Source organism: Salmo salar, chromosome ssa01 (genome assembly GCF_905237065.1).
Source record: "Salmo salar chromosome ssa01, Ssal_v3.1, whole genome shotgun sequence".
Classification (NCBI taxonomy): Eukaryota; Metazoa; Chordata; class Actinopteri; order Salmoniformes; family Salmonidae; genus Salmo; species Salmo salar.
Genome location: NC_059442.1, coordinates 2,688,022 through 2,700,611, shown reverse-complemented (window position 1 = coordinate 2,700,611; position 12,590 = coordinate 2,688,022). Strand labels below are relative to the sequence as shown.

The 12,590-nt window shown below is 45.6% G+C and overlaps 1 protein-coding gene across 2 annotated transcripts in view; it reads left to right on the top strand.

The window, feature by feature from the left end:
- The window catches only part of LOC106560212 (fibroblast growth factor receptor 3), a 150,532-nt gene extending 142,324 nt beyond the window's left edge, over positions 1-8,208 (top strand). For both annotated transcript variants that reach the window (XM_045705487.1, XM_045705479.1), the window contains exons 16-18: positions 5,074-5,211; positions 6,280-6,385; positions 7,293-8,208. In XM_045705487.1, the coding sequence (XP_045561443.1) occupies positions 5,074-5,211; positions 6,280-6,385; positions 7,293-7,499 (451 nt within the window). In that variant the 3' untranslated portion in view covers positions 7,500-8,208. The remainder of the gene's footprint in view (positions 1-5,073; positions 5,212-6,279; positions 6,386-7,292) is intronic.
- Positions 8,209-12,590: the final 4,382 nt, after the last annotated feature.

Below are 12,590 nucleotides of genomic sequence, written 5' to 3'. Positions count from 1 at the left end.
CACATCAAACCTTCTTGCCACAGCTCGCATTGATGTGCCATCCTGGATGAGCTGCACTACCTGAGCCACTTGTTTGGGTTGTAGACTCCGTCTCATGCTACCACTAGAGTGAAAGCACCCCCAGCATTCAAAAGTGACCAAAACATCAGCCAGGAAGCATAGGAACTGAGAAGTGGTCTGTGGTCCCCACCTGCAGAACCACTCCTTTATTGGGGGTGTCTTGCTAATTGCCTATAATTTCAACCTGTTGTCTATTCCATTTGCACAACAGCATGTGAAATGTATTGTCAATCAGTGTTGCTTCCTAAGTGTACAGTTTGATTTCACAGAAGTGTGATTGACTTGGAGTTACATTGTGTTGTTTAAGTGTTCCCTTTATTTTTTTGAGCAGTATATATACAAAAGTATGTATATATATATATATATACAAAAGTATATGGACACCCCTTCAAATTAGTGGATTTGTCCATTTCAGCCACACACGTTGCTGACAGGTTGAGCACACAGCCATACAAAATTGAGCACACAGCCATACAATCTCCATAGACAAACATTGGCAGTAGAATGGCCTTACCCAAGAGCTCAGTGACTTTCTAACAAGTCAGTTCGTCAAATTTCTGCCCTGTTAGAGCTGCCCCGGTCAACTGTAAGTGCTGTTATTGTGAAGTGGCAATGTCTAGGAGCAACAACTGCTCAGCCGTGAAGTGGACGCAAAAACATCCTGTGGAATTTTGCATTAGCATCGAATAGCCCCCGTGATATGCAACTTTTCAGGGAAGTTAGGAACCAAAATACACAGGCAGTTAGGAAAGCTCAGGCTAGCTTTTTCAAACAGAAATGTGTATCCTGTAGCAAAAAGTTCTGGGACACTGTAAAGTCCATGGAGAATAAGAGCACCTCCTCCCAGCTGCCCACTGCACTGAGGCTAGCTGGCCATGCTTTCCACCTGGCTACCCCTACCCCGATCAACAGCCCTGCACCCCCACAGCAACTCGCCCAAGCCTCCCCCATTTCTCCTTCACCCAAATCCAGATAGCTGATGTTCTGAAAGAGCTGCAAAATCTGGACCCCTACAAATGAGCCAGGCTAGACAATCTGGACCCTCTCTTCCTAAAATGATCTGCCGAAATTGTTGCAACCCTTACTACTCGCCTGTTCAACGTCTCTTTCGTATCGTCTGAGATCCCCAAAGATCCCCAAAGATTAGAAAGCTGCCGCGGTCATCCCCCTCTTCAAAGGGGGAGACGCTCTACACCCAAACTGCTACAGACCTATATCTATCCTACAACGCCTTTCTAAGGTCTTCGAAAGCTAAGTTAACAAACAGATTACCGACCATTTCGAATCCCACCGTGCCTTCTCCGCTATGCATTCTGGTTTCAGAGCTGGTCATGGGTGCACCTCAGCCACGCTCAAGGTCCTAAACGATATCATAACCGCCCTAACCCTAACCCTAACCCATCGATAAGAGACATTACTGTGCAGCCGTATTCATCGACCTGGTCAAGGCTTTCGACTCTGTTAATCACCACATCCTCATCGGCAGACTTAGTAGCCTTGGTTTCTCAAACGATTGCCTCGCCTGGTTTACCAACTACTTCTCTGATAGAGTTCAGTGTGTCAAATCAGAGGGCCTGTTGTCCGGACCTCTGGCAGTCTCTATGGGGGTTTCACAGGGTTCAATTCTCGGGCCGACTCTCTTCTCTGTATACATCAATGATGTCACTCTTGCTGCTGGTGATTCTCTGATCCACCTCTACGCAGACAACACCGTTCTGTATACCTCTGGCCCTTCTTTGGACACTGTGTTAAAAACCCTCCAGACGAGCTTCAATGCCGTACAACTTTCCTTCTGTGGCCTCCAACTGCTCTTAAATGCAAGTAAAACTAAATGCATGCTCTTCAACCGACTTGCTACCCGCACCTGCCCGCCCGTCCAGCATCACTACTCTGGACGGTTCTGACTTAGAATATGTGGACAACTACAATTACCTAGGTGTCTGGTTAGACTGTAAACTCTCCTTCCAGACTCACATTAAGCTTCTCCAATCCAAAATGGAATCTAGAATCGGCTTCCTATATCGCAACAAAGCATCCTTCACTCATGCTGCCAAACATACCCTCGTAAAACTGACCATCCTACCGATCCTCGACTTCGGCGATGTCATTTACAAAATAGCCTCCAACACTCTACTCAACAAATTGGATGTAGTCTATCACAGTGCCATCCGTTTTGTCACCACAGCCCCATATACTACCCACCACTGCGACCTGTACACACTCGTTGGCTGGCCCTCGCTTCATACTTGTCGCCAAACCCACTGGCTCCAGGTCATCTATAAGTCTTTGCTAGGTAAAGTCCCGCCTTATCTTAGCTCAGTGGTCACCATAGCAGCACCCACCCGTAGCACGCGCTCCAGCAGGTATATCTCACTGGTCACCCCTAAAGCCAACTCCTCCTTTGGTCGCCTTTCCTTCCAGTTCTCTGCTGCCAATGACTGGAATGAACTGCAAAAATCACTGAAGCTGGAGACTCATATTTCCCTCAGTAGCTTAAAGCATCAGCTGTCAGAGCAGATCACTGCACCTGTACATAGCCCATCTGTACATAGCCCATCTGTACATAGCCCATCTGTACATAGCCCATCTGTAAACAGCCCATCTGTAAATAGCCCATCTGTACATAGCCCATCTGTACATAGCCCATCTGTAAATAGCCCATCCAACTACCTCATCCCCATACTGTATTTATTTCTTTGTCTTGCTCCTTTGCAACCCAGTATCTCTACCTTCACATTCATCTTCTGCACATCTACCATTCCAGTGTTGAATTGGTATATTGTAATTACTTTGCCACTCACTACGGAGTTCCAAACTGCCTCTGGAAGAAAGAGTTCCAAACTGCCTTTGGAAGAAAGAGTTCCAAACTGCCTTTGGAAGCAATGTCAGCATATTAACTGTTTGTCGGGAGCTTCATGAAATGGGTTTCCATGGTCGAGCAGCCGCACACAAGCCTAAGATCACAATGCGCAATGCCAAGTGTCGGCTGGAGTGGTGTAAAGCTCACAGCCATTGGACTCTGGCTGTGAGTGATGAATCAGGCTTCACCATCTGGTAGTCTGACAGACAAATCTGGGTTTGCCAGGAGACCGCTACCTGCCCCGATGCATAGTGCCAACTGTAAAGTTTGGTGGAGGAAGAGAAATTGTCTGGGGCTGTTTTTCATGGTTCAGGCCAGTCCCCTTAGTTCCATTTAAGTGAAATCTTAAATGGAACTAACCCCCCCATCTTAAATGGGGGGGGGGTTAGAAGGATTACTTTATCCTATCCTAGGTATTCCTTAAAGAGGTGGGGTTTCAGGTGTCTCTGGAAGGTGGTGATTGACTCCGCTGTCCTGGCGTCGTGAGGGAGCTTGTTCCACCATTGGGGTGCCAGAGCAGAAAACAGTTTTGACTGTGCTGAGCGGGAACTGTGCTTCCGCAGAGGTAGGGGGGCCAGCAGGCCAGAGGGGGATGAACGCAGTGCCCTTGTTTGGGTGTAGGGACTGATCAGAGCCTGAAGGTACGGAGGTGCCGTTCCCCTCACAGCTCCGTAGGCAAGCACCATGGTCTTGTAGCAGATGCGAGCTTCAACTGGAAGCCAGTGGAGTGTGCGGAGGAGCGGGGTGACGTGAGAGAACTTGGGAAGGTTGAACACCAGACGGGCTGTGGCGTTCTGGATGAGTTGTAGGGGTTTAATGGCACAGGCAGGGAGCCCAGCCAACAGCGAGTTGCAGTAATCCAGACGGGAGATGACAAGTGCCTGAATTAGGACCTGCGCCGCTTCCTGTGTAAGGCAGGGTCGAACTCTGCGAATGTTGTAGAGCATGAACCTACAGGATCGGGTCAGCGCCTTGATGTTAGCGGAGAACGACAGGGTGTTGTCCAGGGTCACGCCAAGGCTCTTAGCACTCTGGGAGGAGGACACAATGGAGTTGTCAACCGTGATGGCGAGATCATGGAACGGGCAGTCCTTCCCCGGGAGGAAGAGCAGCTCCGTCTTGCCGAGGTTCAGCTTGAGGTGGTGATCCGTCATCCACACTGATATGTCTGCCAGACATGCAGAGATGCGATTCGCCACCTGGTTATCAGAAGGGGGAAAGAAGAAGATTAATTGTGTTTCGTCTGCGTAGCAATGATAGGAGAGACCATGTGAGGATATGACAGAGCCAAGTGACTTGGTGTATAGCGAGAATAGGAGAGGGCCTAGAACAGAGCCCTGGGGGACACCAGTGGTGAGAGCACGTGGTGCGGAGACAGATTCTCGCCATGCCACCTGGTAGGAGCGACCTGTCAGGTAGGACGCAATTCAAGAGTGAGCCACGCGGGAGATGCCCAACTCGGAGAGGGTGGACCTTATATAGGACCTTATATTGACAGGTGTGTGCCTTTCCAAATCATAACCAAACAATTGGATTTACCACAGGTGGACTCCAATCAAGTTGTAGAAACATCTCAAGGATGATCAATGGAAACAGGATGCACCTAAGCTCAATTTCAGGTCTCATAGCAAAGGGTCTGAATACTTATGTAAATAAGGCTGTAACGCAATGTTCAAAAGGAAAAGGCTATTGCAACCTCTTTGCAATAAGGAATTGAGACCAAAAGCTCAAGAGAAGTTTAAAGTGTTTAATACCAGCTGAGTGAATGCATTTAGAAAGTTCACAACACATTTTAAACTCTTCCCTCCTTTTGGTGACCCCCCTCTTATAGGCATCACCTCCCCAGCTATACATTTTATGACCCCAATGAGTTTCCCTCTGGCTCCTCTGTGGAATGTCCATGGTCCTCTCTTTGTTTAGCTAGATGTCATAATCACACCCCGTCCATCTTCTGTTCTGGGCCTGAAGAGGGGGAGAGGGAGAAAGAGGAGGGGGGAGAAGGAGGAGGAGGGGGAGGAAGAGGAGGAGGCTGAACAATAGATCAGCCACATATCAGCCACATATCAGACTTTCTAAGAGCAGTGGAACTGGAAAGAAAAAACATACAACTGTACTGTGTTCCTAACCTTTGACCTATGTTCCCTCTCTCCTAGGTGGTCCTATGGGGTGCTGCTCTGGGAGATCTTTACCCTGGGAGGGTCCCCGTACCCCGGCATCCCTGTAGAGGAGCTGTTCAAACTGCTAAAGGAAGGCCACCGCATGGACAAGCCAGCCAACTGCACACATGAACAGTATGTAATGTTTATACACTATCATATCGACATGAACTCTGTAGGGGTTTAATGCATGGTGTTTGTATGAAGATATCAGTCGGATGGTATGTAATACACACTATCATATAGACATGGATCATGAGGGGGTGTTGTATTGTAACTGTTGTATCTCTGTAGATATATGATCATGAGTGTTGTATTGTAACTGTTGTATCTCTGTAGGTATATGATAATGAGGGAGTTTTGTATTGTGCCTCCCGAGTGGCGCAGTGGTCAAAGGCACTGCATCTCAGTGCTAGAGGCATCACTACAGACACCCTGGTTTGAATCCAGGCTGTATCACATCTGGCCATGATTGGGTGTCCCATAGGGCGGCGCACAATTGGCCCGGGTTTGGCCGGTGTAGGCCGTCATTGTAAATAAGAATGTGTTCTTAACTGACTTGCCTAGCTAAATAAAACATGTAATATTGTAACTGTTGTATCTCTGTAGGTATATGATCACGAGGGAGTGTTGTATTGTAACTGTTGTATCTCTGTAGGTATATAATCACGAGGGAGTGTTGTATTGTAACTGTTGTATCTCTGTAGGTATATAATCACGAGGGAGTGTTGTATTGTAACTGTTGTATCTCTGTAGGTATATAATCACGAGGGAGTGTTGTATTGTAACTGTTGTATCTCTGTAGGTATATAATCATGAGGGAGTGTTGTATTGTAACTGTTGTATCTCTGTAGGTATATGATCACGAGGGAGTGTTGTATTGTAACTGTTGTATCTCTGTAGGTATATAATCACGAGGGAGTGTTGTATTGTAACTGTTGTATCTCTGTAGGTATATAATCATGAGGGAGTGTTGTATTGTAACTGTTGTATCTCTGTAGGTATATAATCATGAGGGAGTGTTGTATTGTAACTGTTGTGTGTCTCTGTAGGTATATAATCATGAGGGAGTGTTGTATTGTAACTGTTGTGTGTCTCTGTAGGTATATAATCATGAGGGAGTGTTGTATTGTAACTGTTGTGTGTCTCTGTAGGTATATGATCATGAGGGAGTGTTATATTGTAACTGTTGTATCTCTGTAGATATATAATCATGAGGGAGTGCTGGCATGCTGTTCCATCTCAGAGACCTACATTCAGGCAGCTGGTGGAAGACCATGACAGGGTTCTATCCATGACCTCCATGGATGTAAGTCACAACAATTACTGTAACACTAAACCCTGATTACTGTAACCTTAACCCCAGATTACTGTAACCTCTAACCCCAGATTACTGTAACCCTAACCCCATATTACTGTAACCTTAACCCCAGATTACTGTAACCTTAACCCCAGATTACTGTAACCCTAACCCCAGATTACTGTAACCTTAACCCCAGATTACTGTAACCTTAACCCCAGATTACTGTAACCCTAACCCCAGATTACTGTAACCTTAACCCCAGATTACTGTAACCCTAACCCCAGATTACTGTAACCTTAACCCCAGATTACTATTACACTAACCCCAGATTACTATTACACTAACCCCAGATTACTGTAACCCTAACCCCAGATTACTGTAACCTTAACCCCAGATTACTATAACCCTAACCCCAGATTACTATAACCCTAACCCCAGATTACTATAACCCTAACCCCAGATTACTATTACACTAACCCCAGATTACTATAACCCTAACCCCAGATTACTATAACCCTAACCCCAGATTAATGTCTTGGACTTTCTTTGACCCTCCTTAGGGGTCTCTGAGTTTACTTTCTTGGAATCGCAGATAACTTTTTGGACCCCAGTGTCCAAATAACACTGTGTTGGTTCCTTCAGGAATACCTGGACCTGTCTGTTCTAACACTGTGTTGGTTCCTTCAGGAATACCTGGACCTGTCTGTTCTAACACTGTGTTGGTTCCTTCAGGAATACCTGGACCTGTCTGTTCTAACACTGTGTTGGTTCCTTCAGGAATACCTGGACCTGTCTGTTCTAACACTGTGTTGGTTCCTTCAGGAATACCTGGACCTGTCTGTTCTAACACTGTGTTGGTTCCTTCAGGAATACCTGGACCTGTCTGTTCTAACAGCTGTGTTGGTTCCTTCAGGAATACCTGGACCTGTCTGTTCCTTTTGAGCAGTACTCACCAGCCTGCCAGGACTCCAGCAGTACTTGTTCCTCAGGAGACGACTCAGTGTTCGCCCACGACCCCCTCCCAGACGAATCCTGCTTCCCCAAACTGATCCAGGGGAATGAAGCCTGTCTCCCAAACCCTGTCAAACTGCTGCAGACCAATGGGGTGATCAGGACATAGATCACCCCGTGACATCTTTGAACCCGTGACATCTTTGAACCTTGAACCTGTTCTGTTTCCATAGAAACGCAGGCACTACTTCCACAGTGCTTCAGATATGTTTCTGTTCCTACTCTTGATAGAAATTAAATACAAACTGACACGTTTTTAAAAGACTCTTTGCATTGAAGGATGGATTTGTATTTTCCTTCTTCAAAATGAAAATGTATATTTTTGTACTTGGCCAGTCTTTAGTTATTGACAATCCAATGGGTCCCACCATTCCCAGTCAGCCCCTTCAGTCGACTCCTTCAGCAGGAAATAAATATAGATGGGGACGTTTCTATGCATCTTTAAAAAGTTCTTATTGTAAATATATAAACTCAAATATATCATATTGTTGCCTTGTACAATTTCCTAAAATATTGTTTTTGAGTCAAAGCATTGCAATCTAAAATACACTGTCATGATTATATAATCATTTAAAGTGATACAAAATGTCAATTTTAATAATTAACGTGTATATTTGTAAAGATATTTATAGACTTAACATGTGCTTCATCTAGTTTAGAATTTTAGTACTGTCAGCAAAGATTTTTTTATTTCTTTTTTTGTAACTTATTTGACAACAGAACAACATTATTTTCACAACTGGCAGATTTTATTTCTCTCGTTTTTTTATCCATCTTTTTTCATTTACAGTAAAAAAATTAATAAAGAATGTATGAAAGATTTAAAGCAATTTTAATGAGCAGAGCAGGACAATGAAATTTAGCTCGATTGAAATTTAAATCTAGGATGTGAAACGTTATTGAGTGTTAACTTGGTTACCTTGTAGTAATAACCAGATTAAATCGGTTATCCGGCCGTGTAAATACTGCCCCCTAGCCCTAACAGGTTAACAACTTGGTTACCTTGGTTGTAAAGTTGACTTTTGCAACATCAAAGCAAAAAGTAACTATTGCTGGGCAAGAAGAAGAAGAAGAAGACGAAGCTGAGTCTCTAAACTCACTAGAGAGGATTTTAGTAAAATATTTGCTAAAAGTCACATTTATTTTTGTACATTTTACATTTTAGGTATGTTTTACCATGCTAGTTTCCCATGCTAGTTCTAGAAGTAGTTACCATGCTAGTTTCCCATGCTAGTACTAGAAGTAGTTACCATGCTAGTTTCCCATGCTAGTTCTAGAAGTAGTTACCATGCTAGTTTCCCATGCTAGTACTAGAAGTAGTTACCATGCTAGTTTCCCATACTAGTACTAGAAGTAGTTACCATGCTATCTTCCCATGCTAGTACTAGAAGTAGTTACCATGCTAGTTTCCCATGCTAGTACTAGAAGTAGTTACCATGCTAGCTTCCCATGCTAGTACTAGAAGTAGTTACCATGCTAGCTTCCCATGCTAGTACTAGAAGTAGTTACCATGCTAGCTTCCCATGCTAGTACTAGAAGTAGTTACCATGCTAGCTTCCCATGCTAGTACTAGAAGTAGTTACCATGCTAGCTTCCCATGCTAGTACTAGAAGTAGTTACCATGCTAGTTTCCCATGCTAGTACTAGAAGTAGTTACCATGCTAGCTTCCCATGCTAGTACTAGAAGTAGTTACCATGCTAGTTTCCCATGCTAGTTCTAGAAGTAGTTACCATGCTAGTTTCCCATGCTAGTACTAGAAGTAGTTACCATGCTAGTTTCCCATGCTAGTACTAGAAGTAGTTACCATGCTAGCTTCCCATGCTAGTACTAGAAGTAGTTACCATGCTAGCTTCCCATGCTAGTTCTAGAAGTAGTTACCATGCTAGTTTCCCATGCTAGTTCTAGAAGTAGTTACCATGCTAGTTTCCCATGCTAGTTCTAGAAGTAGTTACCATGCTAGCTTCCCATGCTAGTTCTAGAAGTGTTTCCAAGATGGCGTAGCAGTCGGACGTCTGTGTTTTGTCTTGTTCCATCCCGTGTATATATCGTTTTCTTCGTATATATTTTTAATCCCAATTTCCATCTACAGCCTAAACATACTCTCCTGCAACCCGCCTCACCCAATGTGGTACGGATCTGCTATTTTTACACTTTAGAACCGGAACCCCCATCAGGAGCTAGCCAGCTAACTAGCTACTAGTCAGTTAGCCACTGCTAGTGGTCATCACCGTTAACTCAGACATAAGCCAGCCTCAGCCCGGTCAATTCCTGCTAGTCTGCACAGCGCGATGTCAACATAGAGCATATCGGACTGCTTATTCTCTACCACATCTCCTGGATTCCTACCGCAAGCTCTGAACCTTTACACCAGATCATCGCAGAAAGCTAGCTGCTATCCGAGTGGCTACCCCTGGCTAACGTCTCCGTCCCGAAGCAAGCACCTGTTAGCCTGGAGCTAGCCTCGAGCTCCATCTCCTGGCTAGCCAAAGAGATCGATCAGACAATTCCTGGGCTTCAATAAATCTTTTGCCAATTGGCCTGGACCCTTTGCTGCAGACATGGAGCCCTGCCGATCCATCACGACTGGTCTGCCAACGTAATCCGTCCGAGGGGGTTTCAACAGGCTCTTCCGTTGCGACGTCCCCCTGAGGCCCATCTGCTAGCCTGCTAACCCTGGCCTGCTAGCTGTCTGAATCGCTGTGTCTCCAGCTCGCCTAGCTACTCACTGGACCCTATGATCACTCGGCTACACATGCCTCTCCCTAATGTCAATATGCTTTGTCTATTGCTGGTTTTGGTTAGTGATTATTGTCTTATTTCACTGTAGAGCCTCCAGCCCTGCTCAATATTCCTTAGCTAGCCCTTATGTTCCACCACCCACACATGCAGTGACCTCACCTGGCTTAAATGGTGCCTCCAGAGACATAACCTCTCTCATCGTCACTCAATGCCTAGGTTTACCTCCACTGTACTCACATCCTACCATACCCTTGTCTGTACATTATGCATTGTATCTATTCTTCCGTGCCCAGAAATCTGCTCTTTTACTCTCTGTTCCGAATGCACGAGACGACCAGCTCTTATAGCCTTTAGCCGTACCCTTATCCTACTTCTCCTCTGTTCCTCTGGTGATATAGAGGTTCACCCAGGCCCTGTATCCCCCCAGCATCACTCCCATTCCCCAGGCGCTCTCATTTGTTGTCTTCTGTAACCGTAAAAGCCTTGGTTTCATGCATGATAACATTAGAAGCCTCCCAAAGTTTGTTTTATTCACTGCTTTAGCACACTCCGCCAACCCGGATGTCCTAGCCGTGTCTGAATCCTGGCTTAGGAAGGCCACCAAAAATCCTGACATTTCCATCCCTAACTATAACATTTTCCGACAAGATAGAACTACCAAAGGGGGCAGAGTTGCAATCTACTCCAGCGACAGCCTGTAGAGTTCTGTCTTACTATCCAGGTCTGTGCCCAAACAATTTGAGCTTCTACTTTTAAAAATCCACCTTTCCAGAAACAAGTCTCTCACTGTTGCCGCCTGTTATAGACCCCCCTTCAGCCCCCAGCTGTGCCCTGGACACCATATGTGAATTGATCGCCCCCGATCTATCTTCAGAGTTCGTACTGTTAGGTGACCTAAACTGGGACATGCTTACTCCCCGGCCGTCCAACAATCTAAGCTAGATGCCTAGAACCAATTATCAAGAAACCTACCAGGTACAACCCTAAATCCGTAACCATGGGCACCCTCAGATATTATCCTGACCAACTTGCCCTCTAAATACACCTCTGCTGTCTTCAACCAGGATCTCAGCGATCACTGCCTCATTGCCTGCGTGCGTAATGGGTCCACGGTCAAATGACCACCCCTCATCACAGTCAAACGCGCCCTAAAACACTTCAGCGAGCAGGCCTTTCTAATTGACCTGGCCCGGGTATCCTGGAAGGATATTGACCTCATCCCGTCAGTAGAGGATGCCTGTTTGCTCTTCAAAAGTGCTTTCCTCACCATCTTAAATAAGTATGCTCCTTTCAAAAAATGTAGAACTAAGAACATATATGGCCCTTGGTTCACCCCAGACTTGACTGCACTTGACCAGCACAAAAACTTCCTGTGGCGTACTGCATTAGCATCGAATAGCCCCTGTCATATGCAACTTTTCAGGGAAGTCAGGAACCAATATACTCAGTCAGTTAGGAAAGCTCAGGCTAGCTTTTTCAAACAGACTGTAAAGTCCATGGATAATAAGAGCACCTCCTCTCAGCTGCCCACTGCACTGAAGATAGGAAACACTGTCACCACCGATAAATCTACAATAATCGATCATTTCAATAAGCGTTTTTCTATGGCTGGCCTTACTTTCCACCTGGCTACCCCTACCCCAGCCAACAGCTCTGCATCCCCTGCAGAAACTTGCCCAAGCCCCCCCCTCCCCCGCTTCTCCTTCACCCAAATCCAGACTGCTGATATTCTGAAAGAGCTGCAAAATCAGGATCCCTACAAATCAGCTGGCCTAGACCCTCTTTCTAAAATGGTTGCAACCCCTATTACTAGCCTGTCCAACCTCTTTCATATCATCTGAGATCTATAAAGATTGGAAAGCTGCCGCAGTCATCCCCCTCTTCAAAGGGGGTGACACTCTCGACCCAAACTGTTACAGACCTATATCCATCCTGCCCTGCCTTTCTAAAATCTTCGAAAGCCAAGTTAATAAACAGATCACTGACCATTTCGAATGCCACTGTACCTTCTCCACTATGCAATTTGGTTTCCGAGCTGGTCATGTGTGCACCTCAGCCATGCTCAAGGTCCTAAACGATATCATATCGCCATCGATAAAAGACAGTACTGTGCAGCCGTCTTCTTCGACCTGGCCAAGGCTTTTGACTCTGTCAATCCCCTCGTTCTTATCGACAGACTCAATAGCCTTGGCTTCTCAAATGACTGCCTCGCCTGGTTCACCAACTACTTCTCTGATAGAGTTCAGTGTGTCAAATTGGAGGGCCTGTTGTCTGGACCTCTGGCAGCCTCTATGGGGGTGCCACAGGGTTCAATTCTCGGGCCGACTCTCTTCTCTGTATATATCAATGCTGCTGGTGATTCTCTGATCCATCTCTACGCAGACGACACCATTGTGTATACATCTGGCCCTTCTTTGGACACTGTGTTAACAAACCTCCAAACGAGCTTCAACGCCATAC